This window comes from Phodopus roborovskii, unplaced genomic scaffold (genome assembly GCF_943737965.1).
Source record: "Phodopus roborovskii unplaced genomic scaffold, PHOROB, whole genome shotgun sequence".
Classification (NCBI taxonomy): Eukaryota; Metazoa; Chordata; class Mammalia; order Rodentia; family Cricetidae; genus Phodopus; species Phodopus roborovskii.
Genome location: NW_026125052.1, coordinates 10,729,382 through 10,755,981, shown reverse-complemented (window position 1 = coordinate 10,755,981; position 26,600 = coordinate 10,729,382). Strand labels below are relative to the sequence as shown.

General features: G+C 51.5%; 1 protein-coding gene across 1 annotated transcript in view; it reads right to left on the bottom strand.

The window, feature by feature from the left end:
- The window catches only part of LOC127220873 (neurabin-2), a 33,552-nt gene extending 18,824 nt beyond the window's left edge, over nt 1-14,728 (bottom strand). The window contains exons 1-8 of the mRNA XM_051182741.1: nt 13,183-14,728; nt 9,512-9,644; nt 7,994-8,114; nt 4,679-4,783; nt 3,593-3,728; nt 2,957-3,109; nt 2,820-2,873; nt 198-427 (exon numbers count right to left, since the gene is read on the bottom strand). Coding sequence (XP_051038698.1) covers nt 198-427; nt 2,820-2,873; nt 2,957-3,109; nt 3,593-3,728; nt 4,679-4,783; nt 7,994-8,114; nt 9,512-9,644; nt 13,183-14,556 — 2,306 coding nt within the window. The 5' untranslated portion in view covers nt 14,557-14,728. The remainder of the gene's footprint in view (nt 1-197; nt 428-2,819; nt 2,874-2,956; nt 3,110-3,592; nt 3,729-4,678; nt 4,784-7,993; nt 8,115-9,511; nt 9,645-13,182) is intronic.
- Nucleotides 14,729-26,600: the final 11,872 nt, after the last annotated feature.

Below are 26,600 nucleotides of genomic sequence, written 5' to 3'. Positions count from 1 at the left end.
GAGATGCAAAATTTCCCCAAGGTCTCTAGGGCCTGGGTCTGGTATTGAGCCATTCCAGGTCAGGTACCCCACCATGGTGCCCTCTAACTTCTGTTCTCCCTGTCTCCCTACTCAGCTGGAGGAAGGCTGGGGTGGGGACTACCACTGAAGGCCTCTCCATCCTGCTGGGGCCCAGATGCAAAGCTCCTCACACATACTTTTGCTGGTAGTCCTTGATGAGACGTTTGGCCTTGCTGTACTTGCGTTCCAGGGCCTGATACTGGGCCTGGGTCTCCCGCAGGTGTTCATCCACAGCCTGGCACAGGCTCTGGGCTTCACCCCAGTAGCCCTCCAGCTTCTCCATTCGTTCCTTATTCTCCTCCACACTCTGCTCCAGCTGGGCCTTCTCCGCCCGCCAGCGCCCTTTCTCCTGCTCCAGACTCTGCAACTACAAGGAAAGAGCGGCCCTGGGTTAGAGAGGACCAGAGTGAACCATAGAGCCAACAGTCTCTAGGAATTCCTGCACCTGTGGAGCCTGCTGGCCCCCAACTACTAATTCTCTGAGGCTGACCTTAGAGTTCTCCCAGAGGGTAGTAGGCACCTATGAATCACTGATTAGCAGCAACTTCTGCCTTATCCAGAAGATGGGAGTGACTTACCTAAGGACTAGTGAGATGGTAGATATGAAACAGTCTCCACCTGCTCGTACCCTGTGCAGCCCTGGTTTGCAGACCAGCGCCTATCCCTGGAGATTCTTAAACAATCTAGCTCCTCTCCAGCTCTCCTGTATTCCCAAGAGCTCAGTCTGCACTCTTCTCTCCTTACCATTGCTCAGGCAAGTCCCCACCTCCCACACCACTGCTATGCATAGCACAGAGCCCCAAGTCCCTAGTGCCTGGCAGATCTTGCACCTAACTTCCAGCCCCACCTCCCAGCTTTTCACAGGTATCATGCCCCAAATGGGACCTACCCACCTGAAACCAGCTTTCCTGGCTTGCTTGCCTGGTAGAAGGTCCCACTGTCTTACAGCAGTCCCGGTACTCAGTTCCCAGTTCTTGGTAGTCCTTCTATCTTATCAGCTGTAAACACCTCGTGCTTTCTAAGCTTAGATAACGCAAGCCTTCCTGCAGATCCCCAGACTTGCCACAGGGCCTTTGCAGGTACTGTTCCTGTTCCTTCTGCTAGGAATAACCCATCTACCCTTCCTCAATACATTTGCTGTGTATCATTTTCCCAGAATAGCCTGCTGGGACTTCAGTGGGACAGCATGATCCCCCCCGCCCCATGGCATTCTTCCTGATCTAGGGGCTCAGTAACCCTTCTCCTACAGGACCTATCAGGAAGTAACAATAGGCAATGGTGTGCAGACTCTAAGACACACAGGGATAAGAATCAACTCTGCTTTTGCTCCTAACTGTGCCTGAAGTGGCATTAGCTGTCTACAAGTTACCCTAGCTGTCAGTCAATTGAACGCCTCTTTGCTTTCTGAGTGAGAAGCCACCTGTGACCCACCCTCTGCTTCATGCCCTGAAAACACCCTCAAAAATGCAGTCTTACTTGCTCTTTCTTCCCACCCTTGACCTATACTCTGACTCACCCTAGGCTCTGCCTAGGCCTCAAGCAGTTCCATATCTAAGCCCTTCTTACTCTTGAGCCCAACCCCCATTTCCATTTCCTAGATGGTGAGAACATTCTAGGGGACACAGTTCCATGCCTGTAGAACCAAGGCTACAGTTCTGGGGGGGGGGGGGGAGTCCTATACCCTGCCATTTCCAAGCACCCAGCTACCTCTCACTTCTCCCCACAGGAACAGCTACCGTATCCCAGCAGGTCTCCTCTCAAAGTCAGCTACAATCTCTCTCCTAGAAACCATCTGCCCCATACACCCATTCCCTGCCCTCCTCCATCCAAGTGGGAGAGAACACACACATCCTTGTTGCACTGCATCTTCATGGCCCCTGGGAATCGGTTTCTCCTACTACTCCGGAAACCTCGTGGGAGTTGGGACTCCTTCAACATAGAGTCTGTGTGTCTACGACGCCTGGGAGTGTGTAGGTACCCAATGTGCTTGCAAGCATCTGGTGTGCATGTACAGTAGCCATGTGTGTCACCAGCTGGCGCTGTTAGCACTAGCATGTGTGCTGCTGGCCCAGGTGACAATGTGCTTGTCCTCTGATACTCTTCCTAGGCCAGGCAGCCCGAATGGTAATTGTGTTCATGTGTTTCTGTGACCTCAAGGGCAGAGTGAATCTACCTATTCAAGCCAATGCTCCTGGCAGAATCAATCACAGGTATCTAAAAATAATGTCTGTGCACATAGAAGTGTGTAGGTATCTGGATGAATGGGTCTGTGGATACAAGTTGGCATGGGTCACTATGTGCACCTCTGTGTACTTTAGGTAGGCAAAAAATCTCTCTCATCCCTGGGCCTGTGCAAAGAGTGGATGTGTGTTGAGCAGTAAAAATGGATACCAAGAGTGAATGTTGGTTTATCTTCATGGAATCATTCACACTCTGACTTCTGACTGAGCACTGACCCTGTACCAGGCTGCAGACTTCCTGTATCTGTTGCAGATGTCCATGTAACATCTCATTGGTTTCTCACCTATATAGATCTATGATGTTGGCAGTGCTTGTATACCTCAGCTTACGTATGAGGGGATGGAGACCCAATGAATGACTAGGGGAGTAGATAGGCCAGAGCTTGGGATCTTAATCCTGATACCCCTGGCCTCACAGTGGCCCACGATGGAATGTTGGGTGTTGGGGGTGGGGGTGTGAAGGCAGGGCTCCTTCCCCAGCCCTCCGCCTCTAACATGCACACACATGCACACCCTCACCTTCCGTTTCAGCTGCTGGATTTCCGCTTCAGTGACAGCATGCTTGATCTGGAGCTGCAAACATAGGGTGGCACACTCAGCTCCTAGGGCCAGCTACCCACCTGCCTTCACCCACCACCTGGGACCCCTCCTCCAACCTCCTTGAACTTGTGCACCAGCTTCTCTGGCTCCATCTCCACGGGGGACAGTGCATCTTCATTCTCTGCTAGTTCGAACACTTCGATGGCCATCTCGCCCCCTGGGAACGTGGGGCTCAGTTCTTCATCCTCATCGGTGGCATACTCTCCTGTCTGTGGAGAGATGCACGTGATATAGACCTAACGATTCCACCACCCTCAGCAACCCTGCTGCTGGGCCCGACACCAGCAGCAGCATGCTCAAGTCAGACTGGGGGTCAGCCAGGGAGCTAGGAAAGGCAAACTGCAAGACTCTGAAGAAACTTCCTGTACTGACTGTTTCCCCCACACATAGCTTCCTTGAGGAACCATCCCTCTCCCGCTATCAGGTTCCCTCGATCAGGGGCTTTACCCTGCTCCCAGAATAAGGATTCAGAGGGGACTGTGCTTCCCTTCTAGTTACAGGGAGACCTTCTGAAGATAGAGAGTGGGACTCCTCCATTTTACCAGAGGTCCTCTGAGGGGAGAGTCTACTTCTCTTTCATACCATAAGCTCCCTTGGGGTTTGAGTTTCAACAGGACTGGAAAAAAGTAGTTGAGGCAAGTGACTGCACTGCTTCATCTTGCCACCAGAGGGCAATCATGCAGAGTTCCTACCTCCTCATCATCCTCTCCATACTGGGCGTATCTCTGCTCCATCATCTCCCGCTGCCATCTCTCCTGCTCCAAGGTCTGCTGAATTAGCTGGGCCACTTCACTCTGTTCTCCAGGCCGCTCCCGACCAATCATGAACCTGCAGGGACACCAGAGTCATCTGTCATCCTGGTGACATCCCAGCCTATCTGCAGCTGGGAATGCCACTGCCCTCCTTGTATTGTTCCCTCCCTCCAAACCAAGGCCCTCCCAGGGGAGGTGAAGTGAGAGCCTGAGTCCAGAAGCTGTGGAATTAATAATGAATGGGGAAGCTGGGGCGCTCACAGGGTTGTCTACCAGGAGAGGCAGGAGGACCTGCTAGCCTTCCTGGGCAGCTTTGGGAAGGGCCTGTCAGTCAAACTTTGAGCTAGAGAACATGAGCTCAGGAGCTCTCAACTAAGGAGCTTTTTCCACTGAAGAGAGAAACAAAACAAAACAAAGCAAGGGACTGGCCAAAATGAGCCATCCTAGGGGATGGGGAATAGACCATAGAGGTGTGTCTTGGGTGTGCTCCAAGCCCCTGGTCAGGAAGGGGCAGGGTGATGGCCGTTGCAGATTAACATGGAGAGGAAACAGCGGACTTCCAGGCACCAGCTCCTCCCCCAGCCACCCACATCCTGTTACTCTCTAGTACCCTTTCCTGGAGGGGCAGCACCGCTCTCGAAGGGGGATAGGGAGCTATCCCCAGGTGTCCCGCCAGAGGTGCGCACAAACATCTATGCAACCCAGTGCAGCAGCCTTACCAACGGGACATGGGGTGGACCGGGAGAAAAAGATGAAGCTCTAGGTGGGGGAACCTAGTTTGGTTGGCAGTCATTCTGCTTATTTTGGCTTTTCAATAGGTGAGCCAGAGACAGCAGAAGGGAAGAATAAGCCAAGAGGAGAGCATGAAGGAACATGAGCCTGGAAGCCCGAGTCCTAGTGCTGAGCCAGGGATCCAGCGATGGGAAGGCTGGTCTGGGGCAGGGGCTGTGAGTATAAGTCCCTCTGGCAGAGAACTGGTGCCCCAAGGGGACAAGCTTCCTGCCTGTTCCCTTTCTTGGCTCTCACCGCACTCGGCCCTTGGTATTCCTGAGGACAGATGCTGCGAAGCTCTGCGTCACTCCTACCAGGCTTGTTCCATCCACCTCCACCAGTAGATCATTTACTTGAATCCTAGGGGAAGTGACATTTGTTAGGGTGTCATGAGAGGAATAGAAGGTGGGTTAAAGGTGGACTCTTCCCATCAGAAACTCAAGGTTCAGTTCCCACAAGGTTCCATCATAAAATATGTGGACAGAGAGAGCCAGGTGTCAAGAGCCATGAGAGGGGATCAACAGTGCACTGGAACTCTTGGAACACGGCTAGGCAGCTGGCAAAGCCACACCTGAGTGGACCTTGGAGAGGCAAAGCCCCAAGGACTATGTGTCCTGAGGACCTCATGATGTTACTGAGCATAGCCCTGGCTGTTGCCTTTGTGGTCACCACATCCCTTATAATTTATGAGTTGTATGAAAACTCTCAGGAGGTTTCTAGCCCCTCATTGGGCAGAGTTACTGATACAATAATAGTGACTGACTTTCCAAGCATTGCTGCTAAAGGAGATTAATGATTCAACTACCGCCCTTAGAAAGAATTCACGCATGCAGAATTGTTAATAAGGTTAGGTTAAGGTGTTTTTGTTAATAGCTTTGAAGTGGACAATCTTGGGGAACAATTTAAAGTTTAAAAAAGGCATATTAACTGAGTGAGGGACTTGTTGAGGTCAATAAACAAGAAAACAGCCTGATTATCGTTGGCTGATGAGCCTTTCTCACTAAGATGGGCTGGTGATCAAAGGTGATGATTAATTCTTTGCCCTCAGCTTCGTGATATAAAAGACAGTTGGTAAATGGGTATACACCCCGAGGATTGAAAGTAGGGCTGATTGTTTTCATATATAAAAGTTTAGATTTAAGATTCTTTTAAGATTTTTTATAAGATTACCTTTTAAGATAAATAATAAAATGATTGATCCTTTCTTTGTAGTCATAATATGCAGCCTGCCAGTAAAAGAACTGGCTGAGAAAAACACCTCACTTGCTTGCACCCTGTTAATCTATAATAAGTTGCTTGGACATGAGTGTATGTGGATTCCTGAAAATAATTTGTTTTTCACCTGTAATACGTAAAATGTTTATTCACATAAGGGAAATAGGAAACATGTTTTTTACTTGTATTCATTGTAATCATTCACTTAAAAGATAGAATGTAACCACACTGAAATGTTTACACTGCATAAAAATTTTTGCTTGGGTATATAAGCTGTAAGAGAAAAAATAAAGTTAGTTAAAAGGAAGACATCAAGAGAGACAGAAGGGATACATCTGGGTAGAGGTAAGAAACAGAGAGATGATAGAGAGACCCTACAGGCAGGTAGGTGTGTGTGTGTGTGTGGGGGGGGTTTACCGTTTTTTGGTGGGCCCATCCAGATAATTAAGTTTTATTCCCTCAGAGAGAAAAGTCAATTGAATGATTAGTAAGCCAACTTCATGGCTCCCCGTCAGTCCCTGAGCTGCTGAAGCCTGTCCTCACATCGTCAGCCAGGCAACACAGATGCACTTATCCAGGACCAGAAAGGCGGCAGGCACACTTCCTGTAACAATCACTCTTGCTTCTTTAGTCACACTCAGCTCTTGCCTCGTTAGTGACATGCTCAGAGCTCATTTCCACACATGCACACATGCCACTGTCCCAATGTCCTCCCAAATGCCTGAGACCCAAGCATGCCCCCCCCACCCCTGCTCACACACCAATCCACATCCTCAAAGTTGCACACCTCCAACATAATCCAGCTGTGGGGGTGTCCTGGCTCCCCACATGGGGTAGTTGCCTAGCCTGTGAGGGGATGCAGGAGATGGGGAAAGACTCGGGCACCTCCTTCTTCCACTTCCATCTCCTGGGAGGTCATGGGCTTCAAGCAGAAATGGAGAGAACGCCTGATGGAAATAGTTTTCTCCCTTACAGCCCACATTCTCATGTGGGCACTAACCCACGATGCTCACACTCCTGCTTTACTAACCAACAGGTGACTGTGGCCAGCCTCTGGAAAGGGAGGAGAGAGGTAAATACCAGGAAGGATGCCATCCTTTCAGCATCCTGTGTTACCTAGGCCTCAGCAGGCAAATGCCCTCTGAATTGGGCACCCATGCCTCTAACAACATGACCCTACAGTAACTCAACCCTCGGCACTCATCTCTGTCACATGGAGGGAGCGTGGGTGTCAACCCTTCACGGCTTTCCTGAGGGAAAGCCTTGTAGCATTTCCCACTTCCTCCGCCCTGCAACACACACAACAGAAAACTTGGCAGAGAGGGGCATGGATGCCATAGCTCTTGTGCCCTCCGTGATCCTTCGGAATGACAGAATGCCAGTCCTCTGGCCATAGTGTTCCACACAGACGCACACAATGAGCAACTTCAGCTCCAGAACAGGGCCATAATCAGCTTAATCCCAGCTATACCTGGATCCCTGCTGCCCACATTCCTGCCATTAGAACCCCTTCCACTTAGGCTGGGGACATAGCTCCACTGGTATTGTGCTGGCCTTGCATGCACGAGGCCCTAGGTTCACAAGGAACCTTTTATATTTGTTTTTGTTTTTTCAATACAGGGTCTCACTATGTGGCCCTGGTTGTCCTGAAACTCATTATGTCGTGCAGGCTGGCCTCAAACTCACAGAGATGCACCTGCCTCTGCCTCCTGAGTGCTGGGATTTAAGGCATGCATGCACAATTATACTTGGCTACAAGGAACCTTTTATATACTCACTTGGCCTTGCTAGTTCCTGCTTGGCCTTCGGCTCTCATTTTCAATATTACTTCCTTAGAGAAGCTGGCCCTGTCATAGTGGCTAGGCCCTCCTACTTTGCTCCTTCATATACTCTTCTCCATTCAGTCAGTTTGTTTGTTCTGTCTGGTATCTGTCTATTTTATTACACTGCTTGTGTTTGAGGGCAAGGCCCTCTACACTGACTGCCAGAGCCTGGCACCAACCCAGCAAGAGTCAGGCCCTTAGTATTTGTTAAGGGAAAGAAATGCCAAGCCTTATTCCAGACACACAGCCCGTGTTCTTCCTACTAGAGCCAACACACATCCTAGGCTAGTACACACCGTACTAGGTACAGCGTAGCTTCACACCCCTCCCCCACAGAACACGCAGGCCCCGGGGAGGGCTGCCATCTGCTCATGGTTGTCACCCCAAAGCGTGGCACAGCACCTGCACAGAGGTGCTCCTTGAACATCTAAAAACATGCATAACACACACAGGCCTCCTAGAGGCTGCCCGGGGCCCCCTGGTGATTACTGCTAAAAGAGACTTGAGGAAGAGAGTAGAACGAGGGTGGTACCTGCCATCCCGATGGGCTGCGCCACCCTCGGTCACAGTCTTGACGAAGATGCCCAGCTTCTCCAGGCCCATGTCAGCTCCGGCCCCCATGCCAATGATGCTGATGCCCAGGCCCTCAGAGTCTGTGAGGCAGAAGAGAAGCCATGGCTGGAAGGGATCCTCTATCCTATACCCGCTCCAAGGTACGCTTCCTTTCACAAGAACTCCCCCAAATTTAGGAGTCATCCCATGATGGGGGGGAAAAACTATGCTTCTACCCACCTCTTTTTTTGCCAGGCCAACTCAGTGGGACTACTTCCTGCCCTTTGTCCTATCCAATGAGCTGACAAGCAGCAGGGTGTGTGAGGGTGGCTGGGGTGTGGCAGACTATTGTGTACACAGATAAGGGTGTGTGGCTGGGATGGGGGCTGAACTGCGATTTAGTTCTAAGCCTTTTGGTCTCTCTTCAATTAGTCTCTTCTATGCCCAGAGCTTCAGTGACCACACATGGAGATCCACTGCCTAGTTGCACCTGCCTGTCTGTGCCATGGACCTCTAGCAGCCAAACATATGACCTTCCCTGTGAACACTCCCTGAGGACTGGAACCCCTATCCACTCACTAGATGCCAGGCCTGGGAAGCATCCAGATTCGTCTCTCCCAGTTCCAGGATCCATTAAGTCGAGTAAGCACAAGGCAGTGTTGATTGTTACTGCCCACTGCATCCACTTACACTGTACTGTTGCTGATGCTACTACCAAGTCCATCACCTATTACTACCTGTATACACGCCACTAAGATCTTTATTTTCTTTTTTTTTTCTCTTCTCTTCCCTTTATTTTTTAATTTGTTATTTATTTGTTTGCTTTTTGAGACAGTGTTTCTCTTTGTAGCCCTGAATGTCCTGGAACTCTTCCAGTAGTAGACCAGTCTGGCCTCAAACTCAGAGATCTACCTGCATCTGCCTTTCAAAAGTATGTGCCACCACCACCTGGCCACTGTGATCTTTCTAAGGGGACTTGCCCAAGTCCCCACACTCCCTCTCAGAAACCGTCACGCTCTTGCCACAGTCCATGCCACCCTGGTTACACACTCTCCTGTGCTGGATGTACCTCTCTGTTCTACCCCAGGCTTTCCAAACGGCTCCTCTTCAGAGCTCAGACATTGGTGGCCTGAGACTGTTAGCGTGGTGAGGCTCTGTCAAAAGCATGGCCAGTGGCCTTTCATTCCTTCCAGCGCACGGGGTAGCACGTAAGGCTGAAGTCAGAGGCGCCATCTCTCTTGGGAACCTGCTTTTACCTGTACCCATGCCTCCGATAGAGCCCAGGACCACATATACAGTGCTTAGGAGAGATGTTCATCGAGTATCATTCCTGGCAATACACTACAGACACCAGTGGCTCTGGTTGCTGACAAGGAATGCCAAGAAAGGTCAGTTAGGGCTGGAATCAGAAGTCCAGCATGTGAATACCCACAAGGGTGGCAGGACAGAGGCTAGCACCACATCCCAGTATGTTCTTTAGATTGGCCTGGCCTCTCACCCTTCTCCAGCTCCACAGGAAACAGCTCCAATCTCTCCACACGCTTCTCTAACTCATACTCTGCAGAGGCTGCCATGGGATCCACATCTTCATTGCGTCGGTCATAGTCCTCATTGGAGTAGGTGCTGAATACCTGGGGGGGGGGAGCAGCTGTCAAGGGGTGCATGGGAGGTCAAGAGCACAGCTGGCAGGAGGAGGGCCATGGGCCAGCTAGCGAGGGCCTGAGGCCCCACGTCTCCCCCACCGGAGGCCCTTCCCAGCTCTCGGCAAAAGGGCTTCCTACTTCTAGAGATCCATTCCATATGGTACAGTCTGCATAGTACTGATGGCCACACCTGGGGAGATTGTGAGGAAGGTCTGCAAATCTCTGATACCAGGGAAGAGAGGGGACAAGACCCAAGAGCTAGACAGCTGAGAGTGGACAGGCAGAGCAGAAGACAGGAAGAGGAGGAGGGGAGGAAGGATGGAGAAGACACTGGAGGATGCCAGATGGGGATGGGGGGGGAGGGAAGGGGGGAAGAGGCAGAAGCACCAGGACCCTTCACTGCCCAGCAGCTGAAGTGGATGGCCATAGGGGGTGGAGAGGAAACAGTGAGGGTCCTTCTGTCCCCATGGAGAAGGGAAGGCCATTAACTCCCAGGCAGGCCTCAGGCAGCAGGAATGGAAGAGAAAGCCGGGCCCTTATGGTCCTCCCATATGCCAGAACTGTGTCCCTGAAGAAAGATATTCCTGTCAACCAGAAAAAAAAAAAAAAAAATAGGCACGGGCCCTAAAGGGACTAGGGATCATGGGGCAGTGGCGGTCTCTCTGCCCTTGCTCAGTATCCCGTGACCCTCTACTGTCTGTTTCCTTCTATGTGTCTAACTCTGACCTCTTCATAGGACCAGTGAGGAGGAGGTGGGGCTTTGTGGTTAACCTGATGCTGAACCCAGGTGGGTATCTGCACAGCATTTAATGGACATCATTTGGGGAACCATGGCTTGTTTGACTTTCCTGCTAGCTGTGACAGATTGGCATCACTTGAAGTCAACTGGATGGGCTAGAAGGAAGTAGGGGGAGATACTGTCTTCAGAAAGCTCCATGCCAGGACCTCCTCTGCTCCAGGAGCATGCCCATGGGCATCCTGGTAGGCAGGGTTACTCCTGTGCTCCAGCTTTTGTTGGGGCTTGCTGAATGTCATCCCAAACCTCTAGCCCCACCACAGATGTACACGGTCTTGGTGGTAGGTAGAAAGGATGCTTATTGAATCAACCAGAAGCACAGCTGAGGGGTGTGTGCTCACCTAGCTCAGTGCCCTAACTACACAATATCAGACATTCAGGGCCAGGCCCTTTATAATCATCTAGCTGCTGTGCAATGGCCAATGGACTAATCTCCAACATCTGACCAGTTTGTCAGCAGTCCCAGCCCCTTGAAGCAACAGGCTCCCTATTCCACAAATAATCCATTGCCCAAGGTCACAAGGGGTTGGTTAGCCAGTAGCTCGGCAGGATGGCACCAAATTCAAGATGGGCTGTAGTAGGTGGGTCACAAGTGCCTTTGTCCCTAACTCAAAAGTGTTCCAAGCTTTAGGACAAAGAACGCCATAACCCTGGATCAGCAAATTGGCTTTGGCCCACTTTTTCATCTGAGGCCTCTGGCCTTTACCCTACACCCAGGAGACAGTGTCCCCCAGCCCTTTCCCAAGTCAACCAACCCCTCCCCACTTCCCGTCACACACACTCCACTATGACTTCCAAAACACTGACCCTACCTCCTCTTCTGTCTACAACCTGTTCACCTCTGGCAGCCTGCCCTTTGCAGGGGTCCCAGGCAGGCCTCAGGTTCAGAGGCCTCAGACCACCAGTCACTCCCTCTCCCAGAAGGCCCTGGGCTCAGCTATCTTAGCTGATAGTCTGGAATTGTGTTCTCTGTTCTGAGCAGATACCCCCACTGCCATAACGGTGACAATTGGGTCAGGGAGGGGCAGAGAACCCTGGCTTCAGAGTCAGTGTAGCAGTGGCAGTGGAGAGCAGCCTGGGGCCCTGGGCCAGGGTGGGGAGAAGGAATGCCCCAGCAAGGCCAAAAGTCACACACTCAGCCTCTGCACTGCCTTGGCTCTCACACTAGTGGCCGGCTTGCTTCAGAGTCACCAGGGAGTCCACAGCACTGCTCTAAATCATGTGCTATTTTTTACCAAAAAACCAGGGTAAGGCGTCAGATATAGACAGAGGCCCAGACCACACTCCTCTCTATGAGGGCATGGGGCTACTCAAAGAACCCATGGGGATGAAGCAACAGCCCGACACCCTCCCAAGAGCATCACAGCCTCTGCTCCTTCCTGGATCTCCCTCCCTTCAGAGGGAATATGGCATGGAGAAGCCTTCCAAATTCTCAGGCAGGGAGAGGAGGACACTGGCCACCCTCCTTAACCTTTTAGACCTCTGCTGGCCTGGGATGGGGGAAATTTGGTCCAGTAGTAGCTATGGAAACTGCAAGCAAACACATTGGGTTTGTCTGGGGAGGGCAAGGAGGGGCAGGGTCCAGGCCAAGGAAAGTCCTTGGTGCTGCATACAGCCATCCACCCCACACTGGGCAGGGCAGGTGCTAGGCACAGTAGCGGGAGGGCTAGGAAGAAAAGAACATCAAAGCAGAATGTGCCAGCTAAGCTCACAGGGTAGTGGGAAATAGGAGTGGTCTCCTGTTTTTAATTCTCCCCAGGGGACATCTTTTCTCTACCAGACTACTAAGATCTCAAAGCACTGACTGGCACAGCTCTCAAACCAATCACCAATAGTGGTGTTAGAGATGGGGGCTGAACCCTCCCCTGCCAGGCGAGCCCCCATCCTCTTTTAAAGTACCCAGAGAATACGGAAAGGGGTTGGAGTCCTAAGGCTGTAGGCATGTATGTCTGCCAGGCACCTTAGGGGAACTCCCAGACCCACCCAGCACCCTCTTCCTGTGGAGCCTGCAGAAGGCCTATTCCTCCTCCATATAAGACGCCCCTTTCTGGTGCAACTCTGGACATAGGAAGCTGGCCCAGCACAGACCATGAGGTATAGGGTCTTTCCCCCAGCCCGGGTCACAAGGCCATGGCCCAGTTCACCCTCACAGTGTGCTTCCGTCTTTCACTTCTGCAAAGCTGGGGTGGGGGTACTGACAGGACAGAACTGCAGTCTCCAGTATCTTTGTTTTGGGAAGTTCCTAGCTCCCCTCTCTCACCCCAGGCAGAGCCAGCCTCACACATGGAGAAGCAGGAAGTATCCCTAAGCTTCCCATCCTTCTCTCCTGACAGTAGGGCATAGGAACAGTACCCTGAGGACACAACCCACACCCCTTCAGGCCAGCCAAGTCCCAGCCTCTGGCAGCCTCTGGAAGAAAGAATGTCTGGGGGAGGGAGAGAGAGCAGGTGTTCCAGAGTAGGCGTGGGACAGGGCGGGATGCTGGGCGGGGCAGCAGGCTAGGAACCTGAGGGCAGGTCGCAGCAGGCCACCTTCGCAATCACAGGCCTGAAAACCTTCCCACTCTGACAAACAGCTGGATGTCCCCCACGCCCCCCTCATTGTGGAAACTTCTGGGAACCCAGCTGGGTGGCAGGGTCTGACTCAACCTGCCAAACACGGATGTCTGGGCGGGGGCGACCACTCGCACAAGGCAGGGGCAGTGCGGGGGACCGAGGGGGGATCACTCACTTGGATCGGTGCGGTGCTGAAATGGATCTTCCGACTCGGGGCCGGATCCTCTTCCTCTGAGAGACCGGGAATCTCTACACACCCTGACTCCGGCTCGTAGGGGGGCTCCCCATCCTCCTCATCATCTTCTTCATCGTCCTCCTCCAGGGCACTGCCCCCAGAGTCCTCCCCGAGTCCACTGTAGGCGCTCACATCCACCAAGTCCGCTTCCGAGAAGTCCTCCTTCTTGGACTCATCCACCTCCTCAGGGGCCATGTCCGGAGCCCGGCCATTGTCCACCCCCCTCTCCGGCGTCACCACAGACGCTGCTTCCTCTTCGGGGACCGCTTCGGCCTTGGGCTCCTCGGGTGCGGGGCTGGCTGTGGTGGCCGAGGTGCTGCCATTCTCCAAGGCTGCATGGACGGTCACCTCAGCCTGGATCACTTCCCCGGGAGCCGACTCGGCCTCAGACTCCCCACTTTCCTCAACCTCCACCGGCTTGATCTTGCGCACCTCCCGAGGCTTTGGCGGCGGTCGCGCAGGGGCCACTCGGTGCTGTGGGGGCTGCTGCCCTCCAGGGCCACGCTCCTTCTCGGTCGCGGCATCCCCCGACGGGGCGGGAGGCGGCGGCGGCGGCTGAAACACCCGGGACCGCTTACTGACCAGCTTCGAGTTGACCTGGGGCGCCCCCGCGGCCCGGGGGGGCCCGGGCGCACGGTGAAGGCCGGTCCTCGAGTCGGCTTTCTCAAAGACCGCACTGAGCTGGCTGACCGTCGGCGACACGGCGTCAGCATCCAGCTTGTCCAGCGCCTCGGTGCTGCCGTTGAAGCGCACCACGACGTCCAGCTTCCGGTCCTGCAGGCCGGCGCGCTCCTGCCGCAGCAGCCGCCGGGCCGCGGCCTCCTTGTCGCCACCCGAGGCCGCGGGGACGCTCCGTTCGAACAGCTTCCGCGTCTCCTGCAGCCGGGACGGCGGGTGCGGTGGCGGAGCCGGCTGCGCCGAGGGCGCGGGCTTGGAGTCGAAGCGGCTCACGCGCTCAGACACGCTGGTGCCCAGTTTGAGCAAGGCGCTGTGGTCCACGTTCTCGTTCAGGCTGCTGGCCCGCGGCAGGGACAGGCGCACGCCGCCGCGCTCGGACGCCCGCGGGGCCTCGGCCATGCCCGCGCCGCCTCCCGCCTCCCCTGGCGGCCCCGCGGTGGTGCCCATCTGCAGGAACATACTTTTGATGCGGTGGACGTTGGAGCCATATTTCTTATGGTGGGCCGCCTTGGGTGTCTCATCGGGCCCGGGCGCATCGGGAGGTTTCAATGCCTGGATGCCCGCTTCGTAAGCGCTGCGGTGCGGGGAGGCGCTCCGGAGGGGACCCCCGGGCCCCCGAGGCTCCGTCTTCATCATGGTGGGGGGAGCCGGGTTCGCATCCCCTCGCTCCCCGCTGCCCCCCTCCAGCAGGCGGCTGGCCAAGTCGGGACCACCGCCCCCCCTCAAAGAAAGAAATCCCGCAAGGCCTTCTATAGAGTCCCCCAGAAACCAATCTGCCAAAAAACAGTTAACCCTGCTCTAAAAAAAAAAAAAAAAAAAAAATCTCGGAGCGCCCTGTGTGGGTCGCCTCCCCCAACCAAGCTGCCAAAGACAGCCAGCCCCCTTCGAAAGCTCGAGCGGCCTGGTGCGGTCGCCCCCACCCAAATTGGAGAAGCGGAGGCTGGCTGGAGCCGCTGGGACCGCGCTCCCAGCCCGCGAAGCAGCGGCCACGGCGCCGGCTCACATCCTCCGAGGCGGTGTCAGCGAGGCTGGCGGCGCGGGCGCCCCCTACTCCGGCAGGGAGCCTTGACTCTTGGGGTGCCCGGCATCCCAGCGCCCGTGGCTGCTCCGCTGACCCGGGCCGCTCCGCCGCGCCTCCCTCCCTCCCTCCCTCCCCCCCGCGCCCCGAGCCTCGGTCTTTCTCTAGCTCAGCCCGAACCGCGGCTGCCGGAGATGGAGCGGCTGCCCTTCTCGCCGCCGCCGCTGGGGGACTGGCACCACTGGGTCCTAAAGGGATCGGATTTCCGGGGCCGGAGCCTGTGAGCCCTCCCCTTCCCTTCCACCCTGTCGCCTCGTCTCTCCTACTCATAGTTGGCCGACAGCCTAACGCAGCTCCTCGGACCTTGGCTATTCTTCGTCAACCCTCCCATCCCAAACGCGGCGGCTTTTCACAACCCACATAGGCGTACCCTCATTTAACCCTGGGGGCGGGGAACCATCCAGACACAGCCGCCTGGATCCTGGCCTGATCCTCCCCCAGTATGAACGGGTTCTGTGAGAAGGGGCCCTGAATCATTCACTTAAATGTCCTTAGAGTGTTCAGGGCTATCAGCATCAAAACTGTTGGGTGCTAGGTCAAAGCACATATTTCTAGCTCCTTCCAAACTTGGTGCAGGGAATCTCAGAGGCAGGACCTGGGAGTCTTCATTTTAACAACTCCCCATGGGGCACTTTTTGCACCTTAAAGGATGTAAAAGTTTGGCCCAGCAATACTTGCGGTGCCAAGAACAAATGAAGAAACGGAGGTGGGTAGGAGGGCACATCACCCAAATGGCAGGAGATTTCCAAAGCTCCCTTTGGCCATCGGAAGTCTTAAGACGGTGCTCTTCACCTGCCCACTCTTTTTCAGGCTTCGGGAGGAGTGTTGAATCCTGGCCTTCATAATCTGCCAGAGAACTCTCTCTCTAAATAGGAAGAGTTGGAACGGTGTTGGGAGGGAGTTAGAAGAAATGATTCTAGAGGCCTAGGGCCAAAGTTTCCCTGCTGAGAGTTCTAGATTGGGTCTCAGATTTAAAGGATTCTGGTCACTGTGTGTGTGTGTGTGTGTGTGTGTGTGTGTGTGAGAGAGAGAGAGAGAGAGAGAGAGGGGGGGGGGTCCTTAATCCCATCACTTGGGAGACAGAGGCAGGAGGATCTCTGTGAGTTGGAGGGGTCAGTTTGGTCTACAGAGCAAATGCCAGGACATAGAAACCGTGTCTCTCAAAAAAGCAACAACAAAGTGTGTGTGTCCTTCTGTGTGTGTCTTACAAATCCCTTCTTGAATTCTTTAGAGTTCCTTCATTCCTCCAAGGGGCCTGGTGTTGCCCTTTATCCCTCCCCAGTTGCCGGGAACCTGCTAGTGAGGATACATCCAATAGTTGGGTCTAGTTGCTCTTGTCTATAGATCACAGGAACTGAGGAAAAGAGAGGACACTAGGACCCAGAGAACAACTCAGGCACAAAGCCTCTCCCCCCCCCCCTCCAGCTGCTTCCTGCATCTCGGGCCTTCCTGCAGCCTCGGCCTACTCCCCCCAACCCCCTTCCACTCCATCCTCTTCCTCCTCTTCCCGTTCTCCCACTCTCCGGTTGGCCTGGCCGAGCCGGTGGAGGAAGCCCTCCTACCCTTGCATTCTCCGTGTGTGGGTTTTGTGGGACACTAACCCATAGCACGTGCAAAAGAGCTCAGTGCGTGGGGGATGGGACATGGGGAAACCGCCTGGGAACCCTGAAGATTGGGGTGGGGAGGAGCCAAGAACCACTGGACTGGCTCCCTCGAGTAGTGTGCCAGGAGAGGGAAGATTTTGGCTCTCATCTGGAGCCGGACAGGCTTTCAGATGCCCCTACATTTTTGCACAGCAGGCAGGAGACTTACCCCTCCCCAGTTCCGCACTTGGGGGATCTGTGTGCCTCCTCACCTTCTGACCCTTCTTAGAAGCCCACTTTCCTAAACAAGCTTTAGGACTTGTTCCCAAGTTTAAGTCTAGAATTTGAACCCTCCACCCTATCCCCGACTATGGCAGTTGGTTGGTGGCTTTGTGTGTGTGTGTGTGTGTGTGTGTGTGTGTGTGTGTGTGTGTTTGGTTTGGTTTTTTCTTTTTCTTTCTTTTTTTTTTTTTTCTCTTTTGAGACAGAATCTGGAGTATCCCATGCTGGCTTTGAACTAGCCATTGTAGCCAAGCATGACCTTGAACTTCTATCCCACTCCCTCCACCTTTTGAGTGCTGGAATCACAGGCTCGAGGTTCTACCAGGGCTCTCTGCATGAGGCAAGCACTCTAGCAACCCAGCTCCATCTTCACCTCCCACTGTGATAGTTGGGCGATGCCCTGCTGCTCACCCTATTGCTAGCTGGGAATTTTGTCCTTACAGCTCCTGTGTGGATTGGGGGAGGGCCCAGGCCCCTGGGTGTTCTGCCCAGAATCTCCCACACCCTTTGTGGTGAGTCATCTTTCCTGGTCCAAGCCCAAGGGGTCCTGTGCCCACACTCAGGGCCAGGTGGGAGGAGGGGTTGAGAACCAGCTGTTGGCCCCTTCCCCCATCATCCTTGGCAGAAATTTAAGATGAACTAGACTTAATAGATACCCTCATGCCTCCCTTACCCGGTAATTTCTCAGAGTGAGACCCCCTTTAAGAGCTTCGGGATGCGAGAAAGTAGAGTGAGCACGAAAGTAGAGTGAGCACGAAAGAGTGAGCACGGAGCTTGGGTGACTGAAGCTAATAAGGAGAGAGTATTCTTTCCTGGGCTTCTATACGGCAGAGCAACACCCGAGCTGGAATTTTACCATCACTCTTTCCTTGGAGTCAGGCACCAAACAATCTGCCTATAAGATGGGTGGGGCACGAAGTGTCACCTCCTCCATCCTGTCCCTGCCCAGCTGAGGTAAACTTCCATTCCTCAGGCCATAATGTTCACCTATTCCCACGTGTTTAGCATCCTTGGATAATTTAAAACTTTTGGTTTCCCCAGGACCCATGTGGTGGGAACTTTGATGTCATGGCCGCTGTACCTGATGGTCTTGGGAAGGAAGTTCCTTCTATTCCTTTGCCTTGTGTGGAGTTAGGGGTGGAGTGGTTCCCAAAGTTGAGCCAGGATTCAGGTCCTGCCTGTACCACTTAACTGTCTGTGACCTTGCAGAAGTCATGCATCTCTTTTGTGCTCTGAGGGGATAAACTGAGGCCTGGGAGAACTGCCAGCAGCTTCAATGCTTGTGACCAGGTGTAGGGGAAGGAAACACCTTCCCAGCATTGGCTAAATGATGGGAACTGCTGCACTAGGCTGCAATAATCCTCCCTCTCTCCGGCCAAGCCCTTCCTTGTTTCCTCATACCCCATCTGACGAGGGCCCTCTGGGAAGGTGCTCTGGATGGTTATGCCTGGGGGCTTGTTGGCTTTAAATGCCAGGTGTAACAGCAAAGATGGTGAGAGAGAACCCGATGTGTGGTGAGTTCCCAGCCTTCAGCACCCTGGGCTCAGGCATGGGCTGGGAGCCAAGGCTGGCTGCTCTTCCCAGCCTTGGGCCTTTGAGACAACTTCTGAAAGTCGTTTTGTTTTGTTTTCCTGGCCACTGTCATCAGAGAAGAAGCCGTCCGGGTCTATGGTAAGTTCCTAACATTCACTCCAATTCCTCTATGTTGTTGGCCTTGAGCTCGTTCTGGGATCCAAGGAGAGGATATGCTTGTGTTTCCACACCTAAACATGCTGTCCAACTCCAGCATGGCATGCCCGAGAGGGCTAAAGGCCCTTAGATAACCTAGTCACAAGGGACAGCCACAGTTTTAGCAACCTGGCTAGGGTCCCGCTGGTCTGACTTGAGTCCTGAGCCCTCCCATTTGCTCCATTTGCCTTGGAATAGTCATTTTGGATCCCATACTTGCTAACATGTTCAACTTGAATGTCTGAAATCTTCTGACCATGGATGAACCTGGGTGTCTCTTACTTCCTGTGTAGCACAGGATACCGCAGGACTTTGAAGTCAGGCCATTTCTGTTAGAACCCCCAGCTGCCACTTCCAAACTCAAGGACTTTGCCACATTTCTTCCTCTGTGAGCCGGAGACAATACAACAAACTCAAGGAGTTGCTGAGGGCACTAAATAGATCCTGAATTTGGAAAGCACAGAGGTGCTCAGAGTGTGGGCTGTTCCCGACTGCGACTGCACGTGGACTGGAGCATGTATGGGGGCTGCACATGCAAGAGTGTGGGCAGGTGTGTGGCTGCAAATGAGCACCGGCGCCTGCAGCTCAAGTCTATTTTCATGAGACACTGGGCCTCTGCTCTCTTCTCAAAGTCCGCTATGTGAAATTCTGGTATGTAAGCATTTCTGCCCATGGCTCTTCCAAATCTTCGTGAATCTTTTCTTCTTGACCCGGAGCCTCAAGCGTGCCAGGTAAGTATTCTGTCACTTAACTACACCCTTTGCCCTGAGATTTTTTTTTTTTTTTTTTAATGACCTTCTTTCTTAACTTTCCAAGGGATTTTTTATTCCTGCCTCTTGGTGTGCCTCAAGTCTCTTATTGTATCTGTAGGGAGAGGACCTGTGGGGTCCTTCCTTCTTCCCACGGCTAGGAGATTGCTATTGCTTTTTTTTTTTTTTTCTTTTTTGGCTGCTGGCTTTCTTCCCACCAGTCTCACACTGTACTCTAGCAGCCCTTGTAAAGTTCACATGCTTCTTGGAGACTAGGAAGGCATCAGTGTGTGTGTGTGTGTGTGTGTGTGTGTGTGTGTTGGGGGTTGGGGAAGGGATGAGGCACAGCAAAGATTTCTCCAAATCCTCAGTCGCTTTAAAGGAAAGCCTATATTTAGCTGGGCTTAGAGGAGCCTGTAAATATGTATTTTGCAACTTCGTAGTTGTAGCCATGGAGCTCTAGAGACATGCAGAGAGGTCAAGGGAAAAAAAAGAAAAAGAAAGAAAGAAGAGCAAAGATTAGGCAATATAGTTATCAGCAAATCCAAGGAGTTTCTATTGCCTGCTCCAACTGCTAAGAACTCACATTTCTGTGTTTTTGACGGCTACTATTTTCCATCTGCTTTCTGGATCATGTGCAAGGAAGAGACAACTTTCAGAGTCACCTTCTCGCTTAGGCCTTTGCCTATCGTCTCCCATCTGACTGGCCCCACCAGGCTCCACTAGGCTCCCATGCGACCTGGCACAGGTTCAGTCTCCAGAATGCCAGCTTTTACTCTCTCTCCCTAACCCCCTTGCTCTTCAAGTAGCCTGGGAAGTTGGGGGCAGAGAGTGGAAACATGAGCAGTCTTGTTAGTTTGGGGTAATTCTCCTTCACGGAACTCTATTTTCTAATAATTTTTTTCTTTTTAGTTTGCAGATTTTCTTAGAAAATAAGGGAAGTTCAGAAAATGGCATTAACAGCAGAATTCACAGTTGTCCGTATTGGGTCATGTTTGTTTCAGGTTTGTCCGCAGAAATGATATTAATTTGGGAGGCTGGGGAGATGACTCAGTTGGTGAAGTACTTGCTGTGTAAGCATGAGAGCTTGAAGTCCATTCTGAGAACCCAAGCGAAAATCGAGCCAGGTGTGGTGACCCAGGCTCATGACCCCAGAACTGGGGAGGCAGAGAGAGAACCCTTGGGGCTTAGAGGCTAGCCGGTCTAGCCTATTTGGAGCTAGTGAGAGACCCTGCCCAACCCATCCCCCCCAAAAAAAAACCCAAACTGCAAAGGTGTTTTCCATCTTCTCCAATAGAAACTCTGTCTCCAAGCACAGTAACTCCCTGTTCCCTCCCTTTGCTGTCCCTGGCAACCACTTGTATCTGTGTGAACTTGACTCCTCTAGGTACCTTATGTAAACATCATACAGAATCTGCCCTTTTGTGCCTGGCTTGATTTTGCCTGGTTTACATAAATTGTAGCAAGTGCCAACCCATAATCTCACCTCTTTCCCATGCATTTCCATATTCATAAAAGAGCAGTGCTTTCTGGGTCTTTGCAACCTGTGTAACAATAGCAAATGCTATTATATACACCATTTGTACCTTCACCACCCAAGGTTTTTGACAGCAGGTCCCTATGTGTAGTTACGTCTGTGGTTTGTCCATTTTAATTTCTGCTCATCATTTTATCATGTGAATAAGCCACAACGTAGTTGGTGCCAATTCACCTACCAACAGTGTTTGGGTGGCATCTGTTTTCTGATGTTCTAAGAAGAGTTGCAGTGACACATCCTGGGATTTTATCTGAACCCATTCAGGATGTTACCTAGGAGCAGAAAGTCAGGTCTTATGCTTGGGTGCTTGAACTTTGAGCTTGGCTGTCACTGCCAAGATGTTCTCTATAGCCGATGAATCACCATCCTGCCTTCTACCACCAGCAACTGTACAAGATCACATCTTGCCAACATTTGCTGCCTTCCCCCTTTTGAGACAAGGTCTTACTATGTAGCCCTGGCTCACCCAGAACTCACTATCTAGACTAGGCTACCCCAAAACTCAGAGTGCTCTGCCTGCACTTGCCTCCTGGGATGGGATTACAGGGGTGTGTTACTGTGCTCAGCTTCTACACTTTCTTCCATTTTGTGTATGTGTGTTCAGTGATGGATGTATGTGCTCACATGGTGACTAGAGGACAAGCTCAGCTTCATCCCCACCAAGGCTGTCCACTTCTTTTGAGAAAGGGTCTCTCATTGGCCTGTAGCTCATCAGTTAGGCTAGACTAAGTGGTCAGTGTACCCCAGGAACCTCCTGTCTCCACCCCCAACCCCAGTTTAGACCACTAGCATGTACCACCATGCTCTTCCTTTGCTTTTTGAAAAAAATTAAGTTCTGGGGATTGAACTCAGGTCCTACATGCTTGCAAGGGCAGCACTTTATTGACTGAGCCAGACTCTCTTGTTGGGCTTTTCCCCTGTGGTTATGTTTTGTTTTTGGCTCTTTGTTTGTTTGTTTGTTTGTTTTTCAGTGTAAGGCATCAAAACCAGGGTCTCATGCATGCTAGGTAGGTGCTTTACCACAGGACTACATTCCCATCTGAGACTTCTTATTTTTGCTAGTCTGCTGCATGTGACATAGCTCACCCTGTGCATACCCTGACTGAGGCAAAGCATGTTTACTGGGCTCATTGTTCATCTGGGTTTCCTCTGAGTAAATCACTTCAGCTATAATTTGCTTTTGATGAGTGCTGTAAAAAGCCTCCATGTAAGGACACCTCTGTCAAAAGCTGGAGTGGTGGCACACACTGTTAACCCTAGTGCTGCAGAGGTGGAGATAGGCAGACCCCACTCACCCACCAGGGGCTCACCAGCCAGCCAGCCTAATCAGTAAATCCCAAGTACCAGTGAGAGAGACTCTATCTCAAAAAAATGAGATGGGTGCTGGCTGGAGAGGTGGCTCAGTGGTTAACAGCACTTCTTACTCTTCAAGAGGACCTGGGTTCAGTTCCCAGCATCTACATAGTGAGTGGCTCACAGTCATCCATAACTCCACAGTTTCAAAGACCTCTCTTCTGACCTCTGTGGACAGGAGGCACATGTGTGATGCATAGACATACATGCGAGGAAAACATTTATCCAATAATTTTGAGAGAGAGAGAGAGAGAGAGAGAGAGAGAGAGAGAGAGAGAGAGAGAGTCCCTGGAGTTGGTTAATTCAAGGATTAACCATCAGGATGTGGCAGAGTCTTCCATCTTTCTTTTCCGTGCCCTTCAGGAGGGTAAATGCCACTCACTTGCTAAGGCTTACGATGTTAGCTTGCCTATTGAACTACCCCCCACCCTCAAAAGGTTCCAAGATTGCTGCCTGGACTCCAGGTATTTCACACAAGCAACAATGCGGAGATGGCAGAGGCTGAAGACGAGAAGAGATGGATTCCATCTTAGAGTCTCTCCCAGGACCACTGCTTCCCTCCCAGCAAACAACCTCCCTCTCTACATGTCCATGCCTAAAGCAATTGGTGGCCAGAGAAACGAAATCATTACTATATTTTGACCAATCATAGTTCATGGATAAGGCTGGGGAAAGGCCATCTGTCCCCAAAGCCTGACAGCCTGACGAAGTTCAGTGTTCTATGATGGAAAAAGAGAAATGAAGCCATTTAGAATGCACAAGATGCTTTTTTTAAAAAATAAAATAAAGACAGGATTTTGCTGTGTGTGTATCTCTGGCTTGCCTCAAACTCACTATGTAGCCTCAAATTCAAGAGATCGGCTCTCTCTGCTTCCCAAGCACTGAGTTTAAAGGTGCATACCACCATGCCTAGTCTGGTCTGTGTTTTAAAAAATTATTTCTAAGTCTGGCAGTGGTGGTGGTAGCGGTGGCAGTGTACACCTTTAATCCCAGCACTTGGGAGGCAGAGGCAGGTGCATCTCTTGAGTTCCCCAGGCTACAGAGTGAGTTCCAAGAAAAGCCAGGGCTATACAAAGAAATCCTGACTTGAAAAACCAAAAGGAAAAATATTTTTAGTGCCAGGAATTGACTCGGCACATGCTAGGCAAACACTGTTCCACTGAGCTACCTCCCTAACCCCTGTGTTCTGAAACTGGACATCACCACATAGCCAAGGCTGGCTTAGAATTCCCAATCATTCTGCTTCGGCATCTAGAGGGCTGATTTCTGGGAGGTCTTTCTATATTCTGAATACTAACCCTTTATCTGTTTTGTGTGTCCCCAACATTGCCACCCAGGCTGCTCTGTCTTTTTACTTTGTTCATAATGTCATTTTTATAATAGGCAGTAATATAATAAAAATCAATCTTTTCCAAATTGTGTCTCTTATGTAAGAACTGTTTTCCTACTCTCAGACTGCCTGCATTTCCTCCTAATTATTTTAAAGTTTTGTTTTTCACTTTTAGATCTTTAATCCATCTGGAATTAATATTTATGCCTAGTGTAAAGAGGTTTCATATGAAAAGCCAATTGTCCCAACACTCTTTATTGAATAGACTGTTCTCTCTCACTGAGTTGCTGTGCCACCCCAATCATAAATCAAATCCCCACATACACTTGGCTCCATTTCTGGGCACTTTGTTCTATTGATCTCTTTGTCCGGCCTGGCACCAATACCACATTGTTTTAATTACTATCACTTTCAAAGAAAGTCTTGGTGTCTCTAGGGCAGGTCCACTTTCTTCTTCAGAAGGCACCACTTTCTTGGCCCTTTGCTACTCTGTATGAGGTTGAGGACCGTTTCAGGCTTCTGTTGAGAAGCTTCATGGGCATGCACGGAATCAACTGGTAAATGTGGAGAGAACCATCTTCGAGGCTGTCATCAAGAATTCTCAAGCTTAAACTGATCCCTCCACGACATCTCTCCATTTATTCCTTTTAGACTATAGTATAGTGCCTTGTTCATAAATATCTTGTAAGTGTAGTGGCCCATGCCTTTAGTCCCAGCACTTAAGAGGTAGAGGTAGACAGAGCTCTGTGAGTTTGAGGCCAGCCTGGTCTACAAAGCAAGTTCCAGGACAGCCAGGGGTTATATGGAGAAACCCTGCCTCGAAAAACAACACCAACAAAAAAGAGATAAAGCTGACCTCTTGCAGTTCTCAAATCCTCCTGATGGCTGCCCTGGCCAGCTATTGCTATGCATTGTGGGTTATAAAAAGCTCCCTCCTGAGCTTTACAATTTACAAAGCACTTTGCCCTCTATTATCTCACTGGTCTTTCTTCTGCTTTAAAGAGGGAGTATCTCAGTAGCAATGTCTGAGGTACCTGGGACAGCCCCCACCCCAACCCCTTCTCTGCTTTGCTTTTAATAGAAGAAATTTGTCCAACAACAGTCTGGCACTCCAGTTTTAATGCTCTTGGATGGTAACCCCTTGGGGGGACCTGAAGTCCACTTAGGGAAAGCGGAAGCAACTCTGCTGGGAGAGTACTTGCCTGCCATGCACAAAGCCCTGAGCACTCTGCAGCACCGCCATAGGCAAGAGGATGGGGAATTCAAGGTCATTCTTCACTACACAGCCAGCCTGGGCCCTGCAAAACCCCTTTTCAAGAATAAGACAGAAAAAACACATTAAACAAGGGGGTCAGGAAGATGTAAGAGGTCTTCAGACTGGTGTCCCCAGGATGGCTGTGAGGTTGTTAGGGAAATAGGAAATGCCCTTGGAAACCAGAGTGTTGACAGATGACGGGTGGGTGAGGAAGGGTGGGGAGGTGAGCATTATTTCCAACCACCTACCCCTACACGAGTCCTTCTCCCTGTAAGAAAGTACATTTTCTGGACAGGGAACTGGGCGACACACGCGATAGGCTTGTGGTCTTGGGAGTCCTCCTGTATCGCTCAGATAACAGCCGGGTTCAGCACGCATGCCCCTTAAAGGTGGTACTTTCCCAGCCTGGAAGTGGGCGCTGCGCAGGCCTCGCTCCTCCCAGCTAGCCACTCACAGATCAGTGCTTCCGTTGCGCAAGCGCAGGGAGACCTGGACCTGCGAACGCGCCCTCTCGTGGTGGACTGACTCAGTCGCATTCTTTGTTGTTGCTCTGGGGTCCGGGAAGAGGAGGGAGAAAGATGTGGGTGGAGTCTGGGAGGCAGAAGCGAGAATAAGATCGCAATGATGAGGGTGCCTTTTCTTTGTCCCTCACAAAGACGTATAATATGTGTTTCGGATGAAAGAAATATGTTCCTACGAGATCAAAAGGGAGACTAGAACAGAATGAGACTGTTGGGGAGATGATGCTTCCACCCATTCATTCATTCATTCAACAAACATTCTCTAGGTTGGACAGATGGCATAGGAAGCTGGGAAAGTGGTCGCCGATGTGGGGGGTGGGGGCGAGGAAAGAGGCCCTGCTAGTAAAGAGCAGGACTCGGTGGCGGGGTGGGGTGGGGGGAGGGAAGCAGGGGAAGCTCCAACTGAGCTCATAGTTATAAAGCTGAGAGAGGCGGAGACCTGACCCATCCCGGAACACATGCTCTATCTGATGAGGACTAAATATATAAATTAAAGATGGAACACCCTGAACACCAGGAGGGATGCTGTTTGTGATTTTTAAACCATAAAGTAATGATTATACTACTAGCAGAAACAAAGATGGTAATTGGCCACAGTTTGGAGGATGCTGGGGAATCAACCCATTATTTTGAAACCACTAAATTTAGATACGAAAAGAACTGAACACTTACACCCTTTACTATATGAACTGTACCACCTGGGAAGCAAATCATTAGGGCAATTTCTCTATCTCGCTGTATTCCAACTGATGAAAGAGAGTGGCCGGATTTGAGTATCGCCATTTTGCAGGGCAGAACAAAAGCTGTAAAGCTGGCAGCACATACTACGCCTCCAGATGAAGAGCCTGACCCCATCTATAAAGTGGGTTTGTAGAGGAAAGATCCTCAATATGACCCAGTCTTTAGACTCAACTACAGAAGATTACAGTGTCCAGAGAATTCCATTTACGGATAGTGTGGAGGTGGAAGGGACGTGGTACAACACCAGGGAGATGCTATCAGCAAATCTAGAGTGTGAGCGATTGCAGAACTGATCTGGCCTTTTCATAGTTGAGAAGGCAAGAGAAAGGGAAGGAGGGGAGAATGGAGGGATGCAAGGGAGGAAAAGAGGAAGAGATGATAAAAAGCCTATAAAAATGTACAACTATTTAAGTCTACCAACCAGTTAAAGTGTATCCACCTCTGGAAAGGCACAAGTGCTTTTAACCTCTGAGTGATCTCTCCAGCCTTCCTTTTTCCTTTGAGATGGGGGGGGGGGGGTCTC